General features: G+C 48.1%; 1 protein-coding gene across 1 annotated transcript in view; it reads left to right on the forward strand.

The window, feature by feature from the left end:
• Positions 1-24,080, forward strand: part of Fan1 (FANCD2 and FANCI associated nuclease 1) — a 29,274-nt gene extending 5,194 nt beyond the window's left edge. The window contains exons 5-14 of the mRNA XM_052161423.1: positions 1,600-1,833; positions 2,057-2,188; positions 3,410-3,518; positions 5,005-5,124; positions 13,669-13,833; positions 14,488-14,638; positions 18,138-18,241; positions 18,732-18,926; positions 19,851-19,979; positions 22,378-24,080. Coding sequence (XP_052017383.1) covers positions 1,600-1,833; positions 2,057-2,188; positions 3,410-3,518; positions 5,005-5,124; positions 13,669-13,833; positions 14,488-14,638; positions 18,138-18,241; positions 18,732-18,926; positions 19,851-19,979; positions 22,378-22,515 — 1,477 coding nt within the window. The 3' untranslated portion in view covers positions 22,516-24,080. The remainder of the gene's footprint in view (positions 1-1,599; positions 1,834-2,056; positions 2,189-3,409; positions 3,519-5,004; positions 5,125-13,668; positions 13,834-14,487; positions 14,639-18,137; positions 18,242-18,731; positions 18,927-19,850; positions 19,980-22,377) is intronic.
• Positions 24,081-24,228: the final 148 nt, after the last annotated feature.

The following is a 24,228-nucleotide window of genomic DNA, read 5'->3' on the forward strand; positions in this document are numbered from 1 at the left end:
CTTTCTCTGTCAGCTTATAAAGGAAAAAACAAAAACCCACACAAAACCCTCAGTGAGCTCTTCCGCAGGTGCAGGATGTGCTGCCCTGTCGTCAGTGCTGATTCAAGCCGTATTGACCTTTAATTTGATGGGTCCTTCGCCAAGCTTTGTGGAATTTCTTCAGATTAACAAATCTCAAAACATAACAGGGTATGTGATCAGCGTGACCTGGCTCTGAATTAAGTTATTTTTCTGTGTCAGTGACTGGCAGGCATGTCAGGGCAATAATGTGAAATGGCTGGCACGCATGGATCAGATGACTGCAGTTATGCTGGCGTGGGCAGGAGGCAGGTAGACTTCAATATGCGCAGTAAGGTACATGCGCCTTTGGTACATGCTCATAATGTATTATCTAAGATGTGCCACAGAAGAGGACATTCCAACAGCTGGAACTCCCCTTCTTATGGACTTTAGGGCAAGCTGCCCGCCATACTTTTAATCTAGTAAACTTTTTATTGGAATGTCCTGAGCCAGGCTTAACCGGCATAATTTTTTTAAAAAAAAATTTTTACCCAGAACTCTGGTGGTCTCTCTAATCTTTAAAAAGCACTTGAGCTGCTACTTTAGGGAAGGCCATGAAAACCTGTGGAGTTCTTCTACCATAAAATCTATAAAGACACCAAAGTATATATCTACATTAACATGGGACCTATTATTCCAGAGCAGTGGAGGATAAAATGAGATACTTGTATGTTTCATATATTATAAATGACTCCATTTTAATGAATCATGTATGGAAGGATGATTCATACTTCTGAAGTATGAAGTCTTAGGGTGGGCTATAGCCCAGTGGTCAGGCACTTGCCTAGGGTGTGCAAGACCCCAGCCAGATTCAATCCCTAGTAGTGGGGGGCAGTGCCTTTACCTAGAAACATATTAAATCCTCATCAGGTAAAAGAGCTTGTCTCCAAGAACCTAACTTTGATTCCTAGGACCCACATGGTAGAAGGAGAGAACTAACTTTGACAGGGGTTCTCTGACCTCTACACATATATGGGCATGGGTATGTCCCCACACATATGTGCGCATACACACAGAGAAATACATGGACACTTAAAAAAAAAAAAAAAAGAAGGCCTATGGGAAGCTTGAGGCCTTAGACTACTCTGAGTAGATTTTGGTATTCCAGTAATGGACACCATGAGAAGGTAAGTGAGTGCCCCACAGGAAGGGCTCAGTGTCGTTTGTGGTGCTGAGGACCAGTACCAGGGGCCCTTTCAAATCCGTGAATGAGAATTGCTAATATCAGAGGCAATAAGTTCTTTCCTGAGTTTTCCCTGGTGTTTTGAGTATTCATGGCTGTGGTAAACTCTACGTAATCTGTGGCTGGGAGAGAAAGCACCAATGCCGAGGAAAACTACACATGGAACCATTGAAGGGAATAATTTACTTATTTTCCATGTCCCTAAGTAAGTCTCTGAGCTCTAAGGCTAGGTAACATTGTCACAGCAGGGAGTGACAAATGCTGCATGTTTCCAACAATGACTGGGAATAATTTGTAAAATCTCATATCCAATGCTTAAAAGCTAGAGAGATGACTCTGCCTTGTACACATTTTAGAGCTAAAGACTTGGCTGGCCGGTCCCTGCGCGTCTGTAAAGGCCCTAGGGCTGTGTTTTCCCGAATCTTGCTTCTCTTCTCGTTGACTGATTCCATGGAAGACGAAGAAGCTGCTTGTGGGGGTCAAGGTCAGCTGTCTACTGTGCTGTTGGTCAATCTGGGCCGAATGGCGTTTCCTCAGTACACCGTCAGCCGGAAGACCCAGATCTTCAGGGACAGAGAGGATCTCATCAGGTGGGCCCATGCTAAGTCCCTGTAATACCTGTGCACATTTTAAAATTTAAGAAGAGGTCTTATTGTTTTCTCTTCCTGCCAGTGTGGAAATGTGGAGTAATTTTTACGTCCCTAGCGTTTTCATAAACACGGTCGTCTCCTTCTTGGAGAAGCCCAGTGGCCAGGATGTGGTAGCTGTTTGGGAAGCACTCCTGCACTTAAGACCCGATGGCATTCTCTTTAGATACGCAGCAGCCGCACACATGCTGAGTGACATCTCAGCTGCCATGGCCAGTGGGAACTGGGAAGAAGCTAAGGAGCTTTCTCAGAGTGCAAAACGCGACTGGGACCAACTGAAAGGCCACCCTTCCCTCAGGTGAGTGTTTGTGGCGTTTGTCGTTGGTTTTGGTTTTTGGGTTTTGGTTTGTTTGTTTTGCTTTCCCAGGAAGGTGGTGGGACCCATAGCTTGAACTCAGAGCTCAGAGGAAATTGGAGGGATAGAAAAAGGTACCGGGGCAGGGTGGGAGGACTCTGCAGAAGGAAGATACATGTATAATATGTATGAAATAGTCAGTTGATTAAAAATATTAAAAGAAAAACCAAAAACCAAGGTGAAGGGTTGAGGAAGGCAGACAGTGTCAGCTTTTGGCCTCCTTGGACACATGTATCTGTACACACTTAAACACGGGCATACACACAAGCTCCCTCTACTGGCTAGTTGTATGTCAACGTGACACACTGTGGTCATCTGAGAAGAGGGAATCTCAATCGAGGAAACACCTCCATGAGATCAGGCTCTTGGCAAGCTTATAGGACATTTTCTTAATTAGTGATGATGGGGGAGGGCCCAGCCCATTGTGGGTGGAGCCATCTCTGGGCTGGTGGTCCTGGGATCTTTAAGAAAGCGGGCTGAGCAAGCCAGGAAGCAGCACCCCCTCCCTGACCCCTTCACCAGCTTCTGCCTCCAGGTTCCTGCCCTGCTTGAGTTCCTGTCTTGACGTCTTTCAGTGGTAAAATGATGATGTGAAAATGTAAACCAAACAAGAGCTTTCCTCCCCAAGTTGCTTTTGGTCATGGTATTTATTTCATCATGGCAGTCGTAACCCTAACTGAGACACTGCCCAAAACCAGAAGTGAATAATGTCCAACATTTCACCTTGGTTACAGTGCTGGCGTGTATTAGAATATCATGTAGTTTCTGTGTGATTTTATATAAGTTACAAAATGAACTTAATTTTAAGTGCTTGTGGCAACATATACAGAAAGGTCAACAGTAGAATGGATTTTTAAATAATTTTTGAAGAAGGTAAAACGCACCGTTTGCTGCAGGTCTTAGGAAATTTGAAAAGTTGTCTGGGTTTGTGGATGATGTTTAAATGCTGACCTCTGTTTTAAATCTAATTATGTAGTCTCTCACCTCTCCAAGCGTCCTGGGACAGGGACTTGGCTGTGATCTAATTTCATAGTGCAGAAAATTGAACACACAACTCAAGAGTATTGAAATATATCATCTCAAGGATAGAAATTCCACATCTTGTCACGTGTTATAATTGGTATGAGCCCAATTCTTAAACCTCTGGCTGCATTGTCCTTCCAGACACCACGAGGGCCTGCCACTCTTCCTGCGCTGCTTTACCGTCGGGTGGATTTACACAAGGATTTCCTCTCGGGCTGTTGAAGTACTCGAGAGACTTCACATGTACGAGGTCAGAACCCCCCCCTCCACCCTTCACTGAGGGCTGTGACACACCCCGGAGGGAAAGCCTCTCAGGCTCTTGGTCTTAAGGCTCTTGCATGAGCACAAATAGCGTAGTTAATATGGGCACCCTGCAAGCTGGGGAGATGGCTCAGCGGTTAAGAGTACTGATTGCCCTTTCAGAGGTCCTGAGTTCAAATCCCAGTAACAACATGGTGGCTCACAGCCATCTAGAATGAGATCCAATGCCCTCTTATAGGGTATCTGAAGACAGCTACAGTGTACTTATACAAATAAAGTAAATCTTTAAAATAATATACCTATATGGACACCCTGCCGTCCTGTTTTGGTACAGAGGAGAAAGCCATGGCCAGCCCTTGTCTTGGTCACTTGTGACTTGATGAGTCTGCATCCTGGGAAGGCTTGCTGGTCATGAACAGAGCCTGGGAGGAGCCCATTCGGCTTACCTGGGTAGGAGCTTGGTGTAAGGCTTGGCACTTACCCTAGAGCTTGTGGGTAAAAAGCCCGCACCCCCTTGTCATCTGTGATGTATTGTCTAGAGATATAGTCACAAATAACAATTTGGTAGCATCCTTAGATTAAGCCATTGCCAGAGTTCCCTTTTACTATGGCTGGTATTTCTGTATTAATCAGTGCTGTTTTACAAAGAGAAAATGACAAGCTGGGTCTTTGACTTGGCTCCCTTGAATCCCAGCAAAAATCCACAGACAAGATGTCACATTTGTCATGCTGAAGCCTTTAAAGCTCCTTTTCACAAAGAATGTATTATAGTTGACAAGATTTAAAGGTAAAGCAAAGTTGAAAATTAAGTATATTAATTCAAGGTGGCTCACTTAGCTTAAAAAAGATTCCCTTTGACATTGTTAGGTGGTGGTGTTGGGTACACTGCTGGGACAGGGTAAAGCAGGCCACATGAACATGGGTCTGCTGTTTTTACATACTCCCAGAAGACAGGAGTAGTTTCTGGGAAATTTATTGCTTTGATATCAGTTCATTGTGTTTATCAGTGTCTGACTTGCAGCCAGATCCCAGACTGAAGGACTTCTCTCCCTTCCCATGTTCCTTCCCACCTGTCCTTCCTGACTGCACGCCTCAAATCTCAGAGGGTCTAGAACCCGCTGCCTTCCCAGAGTGTCGGGGTATGCCATCGCCAGCCATGGCTTAGCTGCCTGTATGTAGCCGTGGCCCTGGGTGGCCCTGGGTGGCCCTGGGTGGCCCTGGGCTGTCAGAGGTGACTTGGAGAACAGCACCTGCTCACAGACCCTGAGGGCTCAGCATCACAAGGCAGGGACCTGGGTCAAGTACAGATGCTCAGGCAGCTGTGGCCACTCAGGAGAACATCTCAAACTGCTGCCTGTCAGGGCTGGTCCTTGGCCGCCATTGCACATGGGCCTCACCAACCCGGTTGATGGCTGACTATAATTAGAACTGAAGTTTCCAGCATCTAACAACCTCTCTTTCCATTGTTGCCATAGGAAGCTGTCGAGGAACTTGAAAACCTCTTGTCTCAGAAAATCTATTGTCCTGACAGCAGAGGCCGCTGGTGGGATCGCCTGGCCCTGAACCTGCACCAGCACCTGAAGCGCCTGGAAGAGGTACTGAGCAGCATCCCCAGGCTGCTTTGGTTTGGTTTTTAATGGCGGGCTCTAAGCACTTCAGCACTGGGGATGGAGCTGAAGGCGTATTTAAACAAACGTTCTGCCACCCAGCTACCATAGCCTAGGAAAGCATGGGTTTTTTAATTAGCTTATTTGTTTATTGGTGGGGCACATTTCACTGTGTAGCTCTGTCCGTCTGTCTGTCTGTCATGGGGACAGAGCTTCACCGTGTAGCTCTGATTGTCTTGTCTGTCTGTCTGTCTGTCTGTCTGTCTATTGGTGGGGACAGAGCTTCAGTGTGTAGCTCTGGCTGTCCTGGTACTCACTGTGTATCCCAGGCTGGCTTCAAACTCCCAGAGAAAACCTCTTGTTTCTGCTTCTCCCTCACTGATGTTAAAGGTGTGCACCATGCCCACCCATTTATTTTACTTTAATTAAAATGTAATTGCACCGCTTCCCCCTTTCCTTCTCCTTTCCCATTAATTTCTGAATTCGTGCTACCACCAAAATAGTAATTTACAGTTCTAAGTAAAAAGCATGATTTTTATTAGTCATGATGTAGTTCTGTATAATACATGGAAATGTTACTCCAGATAAAACAAAAGCCTGTAAGTATTTAGTTTTCATAAAAACTTTAGGAATTACTAATATAACAAATATGATAGTCCAATAAAAACTTAATAAATTAAATTTCCAAATATAATTAGAAGATATTTTTCCTTTGGTTAACATTCTTTGATTTCTTCCAACCCCATCCCCCACTCCAAGATAGCAAGGGTGATTGTAACACCGGCATTAAATAAAGGCAGCAGATGTCTATCTGCTCTGACCGGAAGAAGAAAGGGGTTGATAGTAGGCTCCAGGAAGTGGAATCAAAGAGAGAGAGGATCTGGTGTGTCTCAGCTGCCTGCACTTTCATATTCATACTCTTTCTGTTTCTGTCTCTCTGTCTGTCTCTGTCCATCTCTGTGTCTCAGCACCCCCCTCTCTCTGCCACCCTCCCTTCCCCTCCCTCCCCACCGATCGACTCTGGTCTGTGCTGGAGACAGTGGCTTTATAGACTTGTTGCTCAGTGTTTCTAGTTACAAAGGCTGATGGGAGTCAGGCTCTCCCTTTTCTCACTGCAGGTGCTGGGAGAGCATCCTCAGTGCTTCTGCGGGGCATTTTGCCCCGCCTCTGAACAGGCCGCCTTCTCTGGCAGGCACCAGGGATCTTGGGGACTTGAAATAGACAGATTCTGTCACTTCTGTGGCTGGGCAGGGTGGGGCCTTTGAGGCCAGTGCCTCTGCACCAGGCTGGTAACAGTGACTCTTTGTGTGACTGCCTATGGGTTCCCTCCCTGACTGTCTCCATTCCAGCCCCGTGTTTGAATGTTTGAACGGAGTAGAAGGAACTGTGTCTCAGGGAGGGTTTGTTTTTCCAGTGGTTCGTTTAGTGAATCGGGGATAGAGGGCTGGAAAAAATTGCCCATGGAATGTGGAAGTATGATGTAGTATTTTGTACTGCTTTCTACTAAGCCAGCGCCTTGTCACCTCAGGTGCCCGTGAAAAGCCAACGGAGGCTGTTTTCTGTCCTGGAGGTGGTGTGGTGCCTCTCCTCCTGCTGCGTGCTGAGGCTTTAATAGCAAGGCACCCAGGGGAGGAGGGCGCAGTGTCTGTCCTACCTCTCCTCTTCCACTGTATTTATGGCCAAAGATGTTACTCAGTCCCCCTTCTTCACAGTTCTGCGGACGTTTGCTGTAGCCGTAGGGCCAGACAGGCCACTGAACTCATCAATGCTAAGAAAGTTCTAGTTCCTTGTAACCTTTTCCCAATACACTTAGTGCCATCCGCACAGCTCCTGCTATCCTGTCCTCATATCCTCTGTCTTCTGTGTCTTACGTCTGTCTGTAGGACACATGTAAAGGGACACGCCCCTGGGAACTGGGGCCCTCTGGCCACTCTCCCCACGCCAGGCCAACCTGGTCACCCTTCCTCACGCCAGGACACAGTGGCCACCCTTCCCCACACCAGGACACGATGGCCACCCCTCCCCACACCAGGCCTCTTCTTCAGAAACAGCGTGCGCTGCAGTGTCCTGCTCACCCTTGGTGACTCCTTTAGAGTCATGACGCCCATCATTAGTTCCTTGGGTTTGGGTTTTGTTTTGTTTTTAAGTTTTTCAATTTTTCAATTATATTCCATATGTGTGTGCTTGCGTGTGTTCATGTGTGTGTGCTTGTGTGTGTGCATATGTGTGTATGTGTGTGTGCTTGTGTGTGTGCATGTGTGTGTGCTTGTGTGTGTGCTTGTGTGTGTGCATGTGTGTGTGCTTGTGTGTGTGCTTGTGTGTGTGCATGTGTGTGTGCTTGTGTGTGTGCTTGTGTGTGTGCATATGTGTGTGCATGTGTGTGTGCTTGTGTGTGAGCTTATGTGTGTACATGTGTGTGTGCTTGTGTGTGTGCATGTGTGTGTGCTTGTGTGTGTGCATGTATGTGTGCATGTGTGTGTGCTTGTGTGTGTGCATGTGTGTATGTCAGAGATGAACTCATTGGAAGTCCTTTCTCTCCTCCCACCCTATGGGTCCCGGGATTAAATTCAAGTTTTCAGCTTGGCTGCAGTCTGCTTACCTACTGAGCCATCCTGCCAGGCTTTCATTTTTCTTTTAGTGTTTGTTTTTCTGTTAGGATAAAAGGTGTGCAAAGTTTACCATTTGAGCCACTTTAGATATGATTCTGTGGTATGTGTTACTTATATTGATGTACGCTGTCTAGCCATTAGTGCAAAGGAAAGGTCTGCGGTCATTGTCCATTCCTACCTCCCCTTCTGTGAGCCACAGGCTTCCCGATGCCTCATGGTTTCAGAAGTAGGGTTATACTTAGCCTTTCTGTCTCCTTAACAGTGTGTGTGTGTGTGTGTGTGTGTGTGTGTGTGTACCTGTGTGAATGTGTATGTTTATCTGTATGTTTTTTCTGTGTCTGGGTGTATCTGTATGTGTGTTTTTATGTTTCTATGTATCTATGTGTGTATATCTCTGTGGGTAAATCTCTGTGTGTGTGTGTGTCAGTGTGTGAGTATCTATGTTTTTATGTGTGTGGGTGTATCTGTATATGTATTTTTATGTGTGTGGATATCTGTGTGTATTTATTTGTATGTATGTGTATCTGTGGGTGTATCTCTGTGTATGTGTCTAAATATGTTTACCTGTGTGTATCTGGGTGAAAATCTGTGTATTTGTGTCTGTGTGTTTGTATATTTGTGTGCATATCTGTGTGTATCTGTTTGTGTATCTGTGGGCATTTGTGTATGTTTATCTGTGTGTATATGTTTGTGTATCTGTGTGTGAATATCTGTGTGTATCTGTGTGTGTGTTTGTATATCTGTGTGAATATCTGTGTATCTGTGTATGTATCTGTTTGTGTATCTGTGGGCATTTGTATATGTTTATCTGTGTGCGTATATATGTGTGTGTATCTGTGTATGAATATCTGTGCATATTTGTGTGTATATCTGTATGTTTGTGTATCTGTGTATGAATATCTGTGTATGTATGTTGATGTAACTATGTGTGAATATCTGTGTGTGTGTGTATGTTTGTGTATCTGTGTATGAATATCTGTGTATGTATGTTGGTGTATCTATGTGTGACTATCTGTGTGTGTGTGTGTCCTGTATATGAGCATGCTTGTGCAGGTGCCACAGTGTGCATGTGGAGGTCAGGGGGACAACCTGGGGTAGGTCCTCAGCTTCCCCCTTGTTTGAGACAGGGTCTCTGCTTCACTGCAGCAGGTACCAGGCTAGTTGGCCCTGAGCTCAGGAGCGGCTCCTGTTTCCCCTCCAGTCTTGCTATAGGAATACTAGCATTACAAGGAATTGTTGCCGCTGTGCCCTGGTTTCCATGGGTTCTGAGGATTCCTCACTCTCGTGCACCAGTGCTTGACCCACAGAGCTGTCTCCCCAGCCTCCTGCTGATCGAAGCTGACAGTGGCTGGCTCTTTTTAACCTTTCCCAACACTCCTGCTGGCCACCCTCATAGCCCAGTTTCCTGGTTTGTTTGACTTGGTGTTTGCATCACAGTTCCATCCTTACTCCAGCATGTCGTGATTTCACAATGGATGTAGTATGGCATGTGCAGACCAGAGGTTATTTGTCCAGTCACCTGTCGGTGGATGCTCAGGTTGCCTCTGCCCTTTGGCTGTTGGGAATATTGCTGCCATGGACATGGTATGCGGTACTCCTTGAGTGACTATTTTTAATTCTTTAGGGATGTGCCTATGGGAGAAACGGCTGCCTCCTGTGGCAGTTTTATGTTCGGCTCTTTAAAAGCTGCCAAAATGACGCTAGAGAGCTGGCTCAGCACTTAAGAGCACTGGCCGTTTATTCTTCCAGAGTCCCGAGTTCAATTCCCAGCAACCACATGGTAGCTCACAACCATCCGTAATGGGATCTGAGTCCCTCTTCTGATGTACAGACATATACGCAGACAGAGCACTCACATATGTAAATAAATCTTAAAAGAAAGCTTCCAGAGTGATGTTTACAGTGTTTTCTCCATTTTTATATCCCGCCAGTAAGCCACGTGGGCTCTGGATTTCCACATCCTTGCCAGCACGAGTCAGTTTTCACTTTTCTGAGTATCTTCATCTGAGTAGAGTAAGATAAGGAACAGTGACTCGCTGTGTAGCCTTTGTATTTCTGCTGAACGTGGAAAATACTCACATTAGGTTCCCCTCTGTGAGTAAAGAATCCTGTGCAGCTCTGCCCCTGCCTGCATCTAGAGTCACCATGGGACTTGCTCTGAAGACCCCTCCCACCCCCTCTGTCAATGAGGTCATGTGTGCGTGACTTTCTCAGCTTCCCAGCTGATGTCCTAAGAACATCGGAGCCAAGGCTTCCAGTAAGTCCTCCTTAGCCTGTGACTTGAGCGTCTCTCAGGCCATGGTCTCTGTGAGGGGGTGGCTGCTGAGATCCTCTCGTCAGTGGTTAAGATCAGAACCTGGGCGCGGACAGCACTGACAAGCCAGGCTTTGTCCTTCCTTGAGAGGAGGAACAGTGAAAAGCATTCTTTGGACTTGGTGTAGCCACACTGAGAAAGATACAAAGACAGCGGTCCCGTGACCCCACGCCTCCCACATCCTTCCTCAGGGTCATGTGACCTCACACCTCCCACATCCTTCCTCAGGGTCACGCCTTGAGGGTCAGGTTTAGAGGGGCCGAGAGCCAAGGCCATGCAGCCAGCCTCAGCTAGTGATTGCCTGTCAGAACTCTCTGCTCTCCAATCCCACAGCCCAGCAGCACCGGCGTGGCACTGGTGGTCAGTCAATAAAAAGAGCTCAACTCCAATCACGGAGGGGGCCATCGAGACCTCAGAAAAGGGACAACAGGAAACATTTGAGGGCTGGAGAGGTGTCTTCAACAGTTAAGGGCACTGACTGCTCTTCCAGAGGTCCCGAGTTCAATTCCCAGGAACCACATGGTGGCTCACAGCCATCTATAATGGGATCCGATGCCCTCTTCTGGTGTGTCTGAAGACAGCTACAGTGTACTCATATACATAAAATAAATCTTTGAAAAAAAAAATTGAACCTACTGGGTTTTTTTTTAAAGATTTATTTATTATATGTAAGTGTACTGTAGCTGTCTTCAGATACTTTTTCTTCTCTTTCTGACCCTGCCCTGCTTGCTCTAACCACATTTGAACATACTGAATCAAATGAAATGGACTTAATGAACAAGGCAGTGAAGGAATGTCAAGAGAACAGAAATAGAACAAACTCCATCAACCATTCTTTTTTGTTTGTTTGTTTGGTTTTTTGTTTTTTTTTTTTCAAGACAGAGTTTCTCTGTGTAGGCCTGGCTGTCCTGGAACTCACTCGGTAGACCAGGCTAGCATTGAACTCAGAAATCCGCCTGCCTCTGCCTCCCAAGTGCTGGGATTAAAAGCGTGCACCACCACTGCCTGACTCCACCAACTGTTCTTAAAGAAGCGGTCAGACCTGATCATGCAAATCCCAGGCCTTTAGAGAGCCTCCTCAGCCAACCAGCCGCAACGATCCACGCTGCCTGGGGAAGAGGGTGACGAGGTGTTGCAGTATCTACAGGCAGAATAGACAGAATCTGAAGGTGCAGGCTTTTATCTGGATGAGAACCCTTACTCTGGCAACAAAATTCTCTCCAGAGAATTTCATCTGAGAGTGTCCATCTGACTTCCAACATCCGGGAGGTCAGGTGGGAACTCAGAAAGGATCTCACAAAACACCCGAGTCAAATGCAGGGTCTGGCCTACAGAGAGACGCAGCTGGAAGAACTAGGGGTTTCCTCACCGGGTTTAATGACCATTCTCTGTGGGAAGGAGAAGGTCGTCAGAGGTGATATTTGGCCAGATCTCTTGCAGTGCAGTAGGCTACTGATTTGGAGATGGAAGAGAAGATGATGATGTAGGAGATGAGGAAAGGCTAAACAACTGGTCTGAAGGGGATAGGGTGATGGTGAAGAGGAGGAGAGAGAAGGATGAACAAGAGAACACTGAACACTGATGGGTCTAACCCATAAGGTTTTTCCTTCTTAATTTTCTCCAGTCAGGAGGAGTAAAAGTTGTCCCCTGTTTTGCTCAGTTGCTCTCTTTTGAGGTCTCCAAACACCATAGCTCTCAGCCTACATAGGGAAGCACAACTTGAGCAAATTGCAGTGGAAACAGAATCTCCACTTTTTTATCCTAAGTTCATCTCTATCTTTTCTTGTCTCAACACAAACCATGGGGACCCCACAGTGCTGCTGCGGGGGGCCAGCGGGTGCTTGGCTCCCGGGACCCCACAGTGCTGCTGCGGGGGGCCAGCGGGTGCTTGGCTCCTGGGACCCCACAGTGCTGCTGCGGGGGCCAGCAGGTGCTTGGCTCCCGGGACCCCACAGTGCGGGTGCAGGGGGCCAGCGGGTGCTTGGCCCCCGGTAGCAGAGCATAGAATTTTCAGCTTTCCCTCCTTCTGTATATGAGGCTCAGCGACTATATTGTATCTCTGTGTGAATATGAACAGTCACTATTTACCAACATGTATCTGTTTATTTCCTAATGTTTAATTAAAAAGGGGAAAATCTAAGCATACAGAAGGTCAGCAAAGGGTGGGGTTGGGGTGCTGGGTGTGTTAGAAGTGTTTTGACAACATAGTTTCTCTTACAGCTTATATCATTGTGGTGTTTATTAGACAATACACTTTACGATGACACTAGCAATTCTTTTTTTAAATTTATTTTATATATGTGGGTGTTTTGCCTGCATGTATGCATGTGCCCCATGTGAGTGCCTGGTGCCCATGGGGGTCTGAAGAAGGCACTGGATCTCCCGGAACTGGAGATAAGGATGTGGGTGCTGGGAACTCAGTCTTGCCAGGTCCTCTACAAGAACAAATGCTCTTAACTTCTCTCCAGCCCGCTGAGGTGACACTTGTAAAATTCTCTCCTAATGATGGCTGGAGTTCAGCTACTCAATGTGAGAGATCAGCAGAACCTGAATAATTTTATTTGAAGTGAACTTTCCTTATTGTGATTCTTAAAGTTATTATGCATGTGGCTGTTTGGTCTGCATTTATGTCCGTGTACCGCATGCATTGCAGGACCTAAGAAGGCCAGAAGAGGGCGTCAGATTTCCCGGAACTAGAATTACGGATAGTTGTGTGCTACTAGGGAGATGCTGGCAATTGGAACCCGGATGTCTGGAAATGCAGCCGGTGCCCTTCTGCAGCCACCTCTCCAGCCCCACAGCTCACTGCAGTTTTGTTATTTTATATTTTTTCCCACTTTGGGGACAAAGGTGATACTCAATTTTCTAAGTTAAACGTGTACACATTGCTTTGTTAAAATAAAACCGAATGTGTACACAGAGGAAAGCAGACAGAGGCCAAAAGGCCACAGAGCCACACAGTTCTAGGCACGGTGTGGCCCTGCCCATGGTGGGCTAGCCTGGTCTCAGTTCCAGCCTCTCTTGCAAGGTGGTCTGACAAGTTGTGTCAGGACTGTGTACAATCTTGTTCCGGGAGACAGGCCCTTTTTCTGGCCAGCCCCAGGGCCTCAGCCTTTTCTTCCAGCATGAGGCGTGGGGAATGTTAGTTTCTTGGGGCCCACTGCCTCAGTAATCTGAGAGAGGAAAGGAAGGTTCACAAGTGTCTCGTTAGAGTGGGCGTGGTGGCACACACCTTTAATCCCAGTATTAGGGAGGCATAGGCAGGGGATTCTCTGTGAGTTCAAGGCCAGCCTGATCTACAGATCGAGTCCCAGGACAACTGGGACTATACAGAAAACTAAACAAAACCAAATCAAACAAACTAAAATGTCTTCACTCCTGCCAGGTGGCTCTCCTCTGGCCACATGAACGTTAGCTGGTCACTGACAGACCATGGAAAAGACACCTAAGGAGAAGATAGCCTAAGGAAATAGCCTGCGTTTCTCCAGGCACTGATTATCCATTTGCAGAAAATAGAGTAATTAGTCTTGAGGTATCTTGCCAAACTAAATCGGCAGCTGCTGCCTTCAGGACTTTGGGGATCTTGACATGTGACTTGTTAATTGCTAGGCAATTCGGTGCATCCGGGAAGGCCTGGCGGATCCCCATGTGCGGACAGGACACCGACTTTCTCTCTATCAGCGAGCTGTGCGCCTGCGTGAGTCTCCGAGCTGCAAAAAGTACAAGCACCTCTTGAGGCAGCTGCCGGAAGTTGCGGTGGGGGACGTTAAGCACGTAGGTGTCCAGTGGATGCTTTTGTGTTTGTTGTCGGTTAAACCAGCCGCATCCAGTTCTCTTTGCTGTGTCCTGGATTTAAACATATTTACTTAGATTCTTCTGTGTGCCTCCCCCGCCCCCGAATCATTTTAATGTGTAACTTCCTCTTGGACTCAGAATGGTCTGAATCTCATTTGGGACAGTGGTGTCACCCTTGTGTCCATTTCATTTTAATACCCTCTTCTCTCCTATGTCTGGGCTACCCCATATGGCCACACCAGGGCTGGGTGACAGCTTCTGAGTAAGATCATGACCATCCACTGCTTTTGCCTGCCTCTCTGGGGGGGCCTCTTGGATGCTCTACAAAGGCTGGGACAGTCATGTCCTTCAGAGGGTGCCAGTGTGGGTCACACCATTCACTTCTGCTCTGCAGGAGTAGGCAGGTATATCTCCAGGATGCTGCACGCAAGTCTCCAGGGGCCAATCAAATGGGTTTGTTTTAATCCTGTTTTTGAGGGAAAGTCTCACTATGTAGCCTCAGCTGGCCTGGAACTTACTACATAGACAGGCTAACTTCAAACTCAGGGAAATCCACCCACCTCTGCCTCCTGAGTGCTAGAACTGACGGTATTCGACCACGCCCAACTTTGATGGATGTTTTTTTTATTCCAGGTGACCATCACGGGCAGGCTGTGCCCGCAGCATGGCATGGGCAAGTCTGTGTTTGTCATTGAGGGTGGAGACACCACCAACCCCACCACAGTCCTCTGCTCTGTGGAGGAGCTAGCGCTGGATTACTACAGGCAGAGTGGCTTTGACCAAGGTAAGCTGAGCAGTGTTTCCTGCCTCCCAGCCAGTCAGCAAACGGGGGACCAGTGTCCCGGGACGGCTCATGAATACTGGGATGCTCTCCTCTCTGGCCTCAGTAGCAGCCACAGCTGGCCAGAGGTGTGCAGAAAAGAACTGGGTTGTTTGTCAGGGGGTCCTCTTGGTGTTAGGCCATTACTGTTGAGTGGCTGTGCGGATGGTGCTCTGTGGTAGGGGGATCGCAGTAAGGAGACTGCCTTTGCTACCAGAGGCTGGCATTGGGTAGAGGCTGGCATTGGGTAGAGGCTGGCATTGGGTGAGAGAGTGGCGACAGAGTCATATTGTAAAAGGCTGCCTGGCAATGAGGCTGCATCTGAGGGGCACGAACGTCTCAGCGGGCACTCGGTTAGGCCATAGGTTTGGGGAACTCGAAGAGAGTTAAGCCAGCTTCCCAGAACACAAGCGTGGGAGCTGGGAGCCTCGTGGTCTTGGCAGCTGTCGCAGGGTAGAGAGGAGGGATGCCAGAGGGCCTGCTGGCTCGCCCATTGAACGTGAATATCCAGTGAGGAACGGCAGTCGCGTGCTGATCAAGGCAGAACCAAGAGATTCCCTAAGTGTGACCGGCTTCAACAACAGCTGCACAGCCACCCCACGGCTAGGACCCCGAGTCCTTTTGCTACAGCGCCCCTAGTATCACTTGTCCCCCTGCCATGCTGCCTTTAGGGCCCCGGGGTGCTTCAGTGAAACACACAGACCCTCAGCACTCCTCCGCGTTCCCGACTTGGTTGGTCCTGGGCCTTCTGTGCCAGGCCGTCAGGTGGTTGAGGAGCTGGCTCTCCTCTTACAATTCCCTGGCCTATGTGAGGGAGGCTCTTGCAGGGGCCCTTGGCCACAGGATGCCTCCCAGGAGCGAGCTGCTGAGGCTACGGTGCCGTGGTTGGGTCTTCCTGAGCAGAGCTGAATGTTGCTTGGTGCAGTCACCCAGAGCGACAGCGGCTCTGGCCTCCCTGTCAGTGCGAGAGCCTTGCTGTGTTGCACAGAAAGGTGAAGAGTCTTTCTGTTTTAAATAGTGAATTTCTAATGTCAGTTGGCAATTCCTTGGGTTTTGTATATTTCCCGATACCGGTTTCTCTCCCCGTCTTAGTCTTTGTTCACAGTTTGTCTCAGTATACTGTAAGTAATGCTTCAGAAATCAGAGGCTTGAGCACATGCCTTATAATTAGAAAAACCAAAGGTCCACCCAGGCACCTTTGTAAAATGCAGTAAGTAGGAAAACATAAGTCAACCCTGGAGGAAGGAGATGGAGCCAAAGCTCTCTGTCAGGCACCAGAGACAAGGAACACAGTGAGGCCGGTTGTCCTGGAGGGCCTCCCTGTGTAGCCCTGGCTGGCCTGGAACTCACTGTGTAGATCAGGCTGACCTCAGACACGCACAGATCCACCTGCCTCTGTTTCCTGAGTGATGGGATTAAAGGCGTGTGCCACCATGCCTGGCTTACTTTTTCTTTTTAAAGACTACCTTGTCATGGACGATGCTGATCCTACTATCGTGAGGAGGTGGAGAAGAGTATGTGTCGGCCACATACCCGGCCACCTTCTCGCATCTTCCTCCTCCTGCCTCTCCCCCTGGATCTAAGCAGCCAGCCCGTGATGTCCTCTCAGAGCGCATGCTGGGCAGCTCTCACGGGTCTGCCCCAGGGACAGCCAAGCTGTGTCCTTGTGCCCAGGCCGATGGCTCCCTGTGCCCCTGCTCTAGGGTCGATGATGTGAAACCCCCAGAGTATCATCAGATGGTGCCATTAGGTGGGGGTCTCGGTTAGTTGGGCTGTGAAGATAGAATTTTGCAGAATTGGGTTTCTTCCTACTGAGTGTTCGGATTAATCTGCTCACAGCTCGTAGGGAAGGTGGTACTCTAGGGAGCAGCCGCCGACACAGGTGAAAACAGCGAGATGCAGCGAGCCTGAAAAGCTTAGAGATCAAGGAGCAGAATGGAAATTCCAGCCCTAGGTGATGTCACAGAGACATGCCAACTGTCCCGGCTCCTGGCCAGAGGAATACAGCCCAGGAAAATGTTTCCAGGTTATCCAGGAGCCTGAAAAACAGCAGGGAATTCTTTCTCCAGAACATAAAATATCTCCACATAAGATGTTTTAAATTTATATTATATTCTAATATATTGGAAAATTGATGTGACTTGCTGCTGGGTTTTATTGTGGAGGGACTTATGGAGAGGAAATTTCAAACCCTCCAGAGGAAGCTATTTCTGAATAAGGCAGGAGGATTACTCCAAAACTGACTGCTGTCAGAATTCAGAGCATAGCAACAGTCAGGAATGAGTGTAGTCTCCATGTCAGTGATGGAGTGGTGGTCACAGGGACAGAGGCCTGCAAGTCAGGTCTGGCTTCCTTCCCAGCAGGCCAGAGCCTGGCATCCTGATGGGAAGCTTCCCGGTAGCTGGAGGGCCTGTTTCAGCCAGGCTGAACAAGCCTTGTTCACTCTGTCCTTTTGTACCATGGAAACAGGCCAGAGGGACGGGAGCCAGAACTGGGAGGGAACAAAGCCCTGCACAGCTCTGGAGTTGAGGACAGAACATAGCCACAGGCCTCAGCCACCGCCTCCCACTGGGCAGGAAGACCAGCATGCTGACGGCCTGTTGCTTTCTCCCCTGTGCTCTCCGGCAGCTCTGTTGCCAGTGTGAGATGACAGGAAGGCAGATAGAGGACCACATAGCTGTCTTCCTTTGCTGGGGTGTCTGTGGCTGTGCAGAGACACCCAGCGTAGAGAGAGGAGCTTGGTAAAGCAACACTGGGGGACACGGGTCTGCCGTCTGCCAAGACCTCCATCTCTCTAGACCCTGCTGCAGACTCGCAGTGGCCGGTCTGAGGACCCAACTCTTCAGTGAGGATGTCTCCAGTGATTGTGTCTTTAGCATGAGGAGGCCACTAGAACTAGGTGGTCTTTACAGATGACAACTTCAGTTTCCCTAGAAGTCTTGCATATCAGGAACACTGAAATAACCTCATCAGGCCAAATCAGCTGAGTGGGGGAGCCCGGTGAGAGTTGGGTAAGCCCGGCTGCGGGGCTGCCCCGAATGCCTGGCCTTTTGTCATTCCCTGTTGGAGAACCATTTTTGTAGGTTGCCGGTTGCCTGTGCCAAAGCCTGCTTATGAATTTTGCACACAGCCTGGTTTGTCCTCTCACTCACAACCTCCAGAGGCCGAGGAGGAAGTCCGCTTTGCTGAAGCAGACCGCCCCGTAGGCTGTCCCCACTATTGAGAACCACTGCTCTGTGACTTCCCAATGGCCATTTAAGGCTTTCCCCTTAAATAAAGTTTCCATATGCAAAGAATTTAGAGTTTAGAGCGAGCTGGAAACAGCATGAAAGCAGCATGTCTTTCAGAACCAACCATATCTCAGTTCTTCCCCTGAAAGAGAAAGATTTACATTAGGTCATCACTGTATTCTTAAACAACCAGATAAAAAGGGTGCTTTTCTCCTGGTGCGACGTTGCTGCAGGGATTCATGGAGAAGGATCCACCTTCAGCACCCTGTGTGGCCTCCTGCTGTGGGATATCATCTTCATGGATGGAATACCAGATGTCTTCAGAAATGCCTACCAGGTAACCTTAACACCATCGCGCCAGGGCCTCTCCTGCGCATGCCCGTGCTTCAGGCCTTCCTCTGCACCAGCGTCTCAAGCCAGCAGCAGCCTGGCCCATGGCGGTCTTTGGGATCTACCCTCAGTCATACTAATTAAACGGGAACTAGTAGATTTTAGCCCCAAGCCTAGTTTCCCTTCAACATTACATTTTGGCTTTAGTGACCGAGCACCCTCAGCTGAGCACCTGCCTAGCTCCAGCATCCAGCCAAGGGCTCTCACACACAGTCCCACTAGCACCAGCTCAACCAGTTCCACTCACAGCAAACGATCACTAAAAACCCAGGATAAGATTACTCGAATTTGATCATTTTAACTCATCTCTTCTGAGGAAAAAAAAAAAGTGTCAACCAATTGGCTAGCTTCCAGAACTCATGGACCTGACTCCAGCATCCCCTGTTACTGTGCCCTCCCCAGGCATGTTAGAAAAGTTTCCTCTCTCTTCCACTCAGGCGTCCCCACTGGATTTGCTCACAGACAGCTTCTTCTCAAGCAGGGAGCAGGCCCTGGAAGCCAGGCTGCAGCTGATCCACAGCGCCCCTGCTGAGAGCCTGCGGGCCTGGGTGACAGAAGCTTGGCAGGCCCAGCAAGGCAGAGTGGCTTCTCTGGTCAGCTGGGACCGCTTCACTTCCCTGCAGCAAGTGCAGGTAATACTGTCCCGCCATCTGGGCAGTCATCCCTTCACAGTGCTGCCTGTGTTCTGGCAGTTGTATCAGAATGTATAATGGGTGTGTGTGTGGGGTGTGTGTGTGCGCGTGTGTATGCAAGTATGTGTAAACATGGATAACTGTGTATGTATATGTATGTATGTATGTGTGTGTACATATGTGTGAACATGAATAGCTGTGTGTGTATATGTGTATGTGTGAGTATATGTGTATATGTGTGTGTATGTAAGTATGTGTAAACTTGTATAGCTGTGTGTATGTGTGTGCATGTGTGTATATGTGTATGTATATATGTATGTGTGCATGTGTATGTATGTATGTGTGTGTGTGTGAACATGAATAGCTGTGTGTATGTACATGTGCCTGTATGTGTGTGTATGTATATGTGTGTGTATGTAAGGATGTGTAAACATGGATAGCTGTGTGCGTGTGCGTGCGTGTGTGTGTGTGTGTGTGGGTGTGTGTGTGTGTGTGTGTGTATTAGTGATAGACACATGACGACACTCAGAAAGCTCCAGCTTGGTGCCATTCCCATGGTTTCCCTTCCTTTTGCCTGTCTTGTGGCTGCAGCTTCAAGGGAAGGGTAACTTCTGTGCCCTGCAGCTGCTGGCCTCTGTAAGGCCCATGACTCCCGGGTGCTGAGTCACACTCCCTCTTCATCAGATGTGCCACAGGCTGCCCACACCAGGCAGAGGATGGTCACTGACGCGAAGAGCTCTTTCCCAGAGCCTGCCTCTGCCGTTCTCCCAGCCACGCTGGAGCCTGGTCCGGCAGCAGCGCTACTTCTGCTGTTCCTGGAGCCCATGTTTGTTGAATTGTACTGGTGTCCTCTGATGGCCACTCAGGCCCATCTTGGGGTCCCTGTCCTCAAGGTGGATAACTCTCCTTTTGTATGGTGTTTAGGATCTTGTCTCCTGCCTTGGGGGTGCTGTCCTCAGTGGTGTGTGCAGGCGCCTGGCCGCTGACTTCCGGCACTGCCGAGGGGGCCTCCCTGACTTGGTAGTGTGGAATTCTCAGAGCCACCATTGCAAGGTCAGTAGAGAACACCATTTGTGATTTCATCAGCAACTATGTCACAGTTCACATGCTGGGCATTTTCTTCCGGCTTTTGGAAGGACTGAATCCGTTGATAGTCACTAGGCTGAGGGCTGGGGTGCCCAGAAGCTTCTCTGAGGAGCTGGGGTGCAAGCAAAACAGGGGTCTCAGGCCACCTTCATGGAGGTGACAGTCTACCAGTGCGGCATTCTGTCTAGAACAAATCACCAGCTGTGAGGCACACTGAGAGGTGGGGGTTTACACAGTGTGTGGGCCCAGGACCACAGGAGTCTATGGGAAACACATATGCTGGGCCAGGTCTGTTCTTGTGCCTACGGTGCCTACGGCCGTTGACCAGATGGTTTTACCACACTGCATGTGCGTTCTTACTACCTCTGTCTCTCCTATTCCTGACCCTCCTCCTCTCGTCCTCCCTCCCTTCTCTCCTCTTTTTTCTGACTCAGATTTCATTCTAGTCTGATTTGTCTTTTTATTATCATAGTATCTCTTAAAGACCAGAAATTTTAAATTTTGATTAAATTCAGTGTTCTTTAGTGGATCACACCTTTGGTGTAAGGTATCTGATCTGAAACCACAAAGAGGTTCTTTTGTGTTTTGTTCTAGAAGTTCTGTGTTTCCCGTTTGTGTTTACTTTGTGACCTGTTTCGCTACTTTTCTGTCTGCTCTGGGGTGTGGGTTAAGATCACTGTTTTGCTGGGAAGTAGCTGACTGTTCAGTTCCATGGATGCAGTCTCTGCTGAGAATATTTTTGTTTCTCATGCAATAGAAACAAATAGAACTTCAGGGTTATTGAGTGAAGAACTGAATTTATATATTCTTTGGCTGGGCTTCTGTTTCTCCCTTAATGTTTAGCTACAAAAGTTGCCTAACTTCCTGGCTCCTTTAGAGCTGAAATGTTTGCCCATTCCACTCTACCAACCCCGTAGGTTTGGGCATACGTTCTCCACGAACGCCAAGTTTCCTGCGCTTTTTTTTTCCTACTATGAGACAGACTCTAACACCGTGACCTTGAAATGACCTCCTCTTTGCCTGGGTCCACTTACTCTCATTCATAAGCTTCCAGGTCAGAGGTGAGCTGCCGCTGGCTGGTGAGCTGGACTTTAGAGGTGGGACTTGCAGTCAGCGGTTCCCTGTGGAACCCAGAAGAAGATGAGTTATTCTACATCCTGAGTCCTCTTGGAGCACTCGCTGCCCATCGGTCACCTGCTCCCTCACCCAGTCTAGAGATCTACATCTCCCCGACTCCAAGTCCTAGGACAGCGAGCGTGCACCTCCAGGCGTTGCTTTATTAATGGGCTCTGGGGATCAAAACCAAGTTGCTGTGCTTGCATGGCAAGCACTTTACTGACTGAAGTATTTCTCCAAGCCAAGCAGCATATAATTGGGTCTTATGTGTGTATATGCGTGTTGGGGGAGGGGTGCTCACATGTATGTATGTATGTATGTATGTATGCTAAGTTTGACACTGGGTTTCTTCCTTGATGCCTTTCCAACATATATGTCAAGGCAGGGTCTCCTAACTGAACCAAGAGCTTACCAATTTAGCCTGTCTAGCTAGCTAGCCAGCTTGCTCTGGGGACCCCCTCCTCACTTCCAGCATGCTAGCATTTCAGGATGATTGCGACCCCTTGTGGTCCTGGGTTCTTTAAGAAAGTAGGCTGAGCAAGTCATGAGAGCAGTCCAGTAAGCTTTACCCCTCCAGGGCCTCTGCATCAGTTTCTGTCTCCAGGTTCCTTCTTGCCCTGGGTTCCTGCTCAGCAGGTAAACAGGGTTGCCACCAAGCTTAACGACCTGAGTTAAATCGCCCAGACTGCAAGTTGTCCTCTGGAAACTCCCCACCCCTAGGCTCTTAAAAAACACCAAAAAAGGGAACAGTTGGGTCTTACAATAATGAGAAAGTACACAGGAAGATCTCTGAAACGAGATTAGCAGAGCCTTGAGTCCTAAGAAACAGTGCATGTGAGAGACAGAGGGAAGTGTTCTCAGCAAATGCGAATGCGGTCCTGGGGTGGTAATACTAGAGGGAATGAAGCCTTGGGGCTGACTGGCAGGGATCAGATCCTTCTTTCTACATTGCAATGTTAAGTTTAGGTTCAGATGCAGCCATAACAAATCAGGGGTTAAAGTAGGAAACAGCAAGTCAGTGTGCACCTTGAAACCACTTCAGTTGCTACTTACCCAGTTTACTCAAGAACTGTATAGTTCCCACAGAATAATTTTCCAAGGTACATCTCAGTTTGCATATCTGTTTGTTGTAAAAATCTGTTAGTGTACAGTGGCTCATCTAGATAGGCAGCAGTTTGTGTGACTGTAGCTCATTGGGTCTCTTTCTGTATCAGTAAGATGTTGATGAGTCTGGAAACTTCTCTTGCAGCTGGTGGAAGTTAAAGGCCCCAGTGATCGCCTTTCATGTAAGCAGATGATCTGGCTGGATGAACTACAGAAGCTGGGGGCGGATGTAGAGGTGTGCCACGTGGTCGCCGTTGGTGCTAAGAGCAAAGGTCTTGGCTGAAAGATGTCACACTGGGGACATCTGGCCATCCACTGTGACAAGATCCTCAAGTGGATAAAAATGTCACACTGGGGGACATCTGGCCATCTACTGAGACAAGATGGTCAATCTGATAAAAGATGTCACACTGGGGACATCTGTCCATCCACTGGGACAAGATCGTCAATCTGATAAAAGATGTCACACTGGGGACATCTGGACATCTGCTGGGACAAGATTGTCAAGAGGATAAAGCTGTTTGCATTGTCTCCACTTTGATTTGTTCTGACACCTGAGATCGAAATGACTCGTCCTTGTACAGTTTCTATGTGTCACAAAACTTGACCTCTGCTGGCGGACACTGGACCCACTGTGGGTGGGTGGGTGGACTATTGGAAATGTAGGAGTCTTCATGGATGCTGAAGGAGCTGAATGCTTCCCTGTTGTTAAGCTTTAAAAAGAAAAAAAAAAAAAACCAGAGGGAAAATGAACGTGATGAACTTAGTTGATACTTTATATGTATTTAAAGAGTTACAAATATTTCTCTACTAAATGCACTGGCAATTGCAATCCCTGATTTGGGGTTGTCTCCTAGTTATCCAAGAAGGGCAGACCCCAAGGAACTTTGATTTCCTTAGGGGGAAAGTAAAAACAACCAAACCCAGATTCTTTATTTAAAGGGAGGAAGGATCCAGGGTATTTCAGGTGAAGCATCACCATATGTATCATGCTTCTAGCTTTTGAATTATCTATGATAAAGTCTGCCAAGATGTTAGCAAACAGTGCCCTCCTGAGGTATTCTGATGTTGTCAAAAGTTGGTCTGGAACCTCACTCACTCTCACAGCTGACTGTGAGATGGTTTACCTCATCAAAGGAAACCGGATTATTCCGTTCCTGGAAGGGAAATTGGCTATCTGCTGGTTGCTCTTTCTCCCCTCACTTCACCTTGCTGAGCCCAGCCCAGCACTGACAGAGAGACCTGTGTGTGCTCTGCTGCCCATAGGCCCAGGAGCAGCTTACCAGGTCACATCATGTATTCATAAACTGACCGGCAGGCAATATATGACTTTTGTCTCCTGTGGTCACAAAGAAGCTTTGGGGGAGGAGGAATCTATGGAAATAACCACTTACAGTACAATACATGGTAACAGTTACTAGAGGAAGGAGAAGGGGGGGCTTTGTTTAGAGAATGAAAATGTTTCTGCTAGTCAATACACATTATGTAGCTGGGAATGGTGGCTCACACCTGTAATCCCAGCACTTGGGAGGCTGAGGCAGGAGGATTATCTTGAGTTTAAGGTCAGACCAGGCTACAAAGTGAGACTGGAGAGAGAGAGAGAGAGAGAGAGAGAGAGAGAGAGAGAGAGAGAGAGAGAAGGAAGATGAAGTTCATTACGAGTGCTCTTACCACTTCATGTCCTGCAGATCAAATGGATTAATAAACACAGAGGTGTGATGTCTCAGGGACACACAGGCGCTGGTTCCCAAGTAGGAGAGGACAGACTCTGAAATTGACCTCTGTACTTGACCATGGTATGCACATGCTCCTAAACACACAATAAATGAAAATGTGTTTAAGACATTAGCAACACTCAGTGGGCTTTGTTTGAATGTGTGTGCTAGCTGGGGGGGGGGGGGGGTCATTACAGTAATCTGTATGGTCTGATGGAAATTGCCAAGATACTAAGTCATGCACTCTGACCCCCAAAACTGATCTTGATGGGGGAGGGGGT

The sequence above is a fragment of the Apodemus sylvaticus genome, chromosome 1 (assembly GCF_947179515.1).
Source record: "Apodemus sylvaticus chromosome 1, mApoSyl1.1, whole genome shotgun sequence".
In the NCBI taxonomy this organism is placed as follows: domain Eukaryota; kingdom Metazoa; phylum Chordata; class Mammalia; order Rodentia; family Muridae; genus Apodemus; species Apodemus sylvaticus.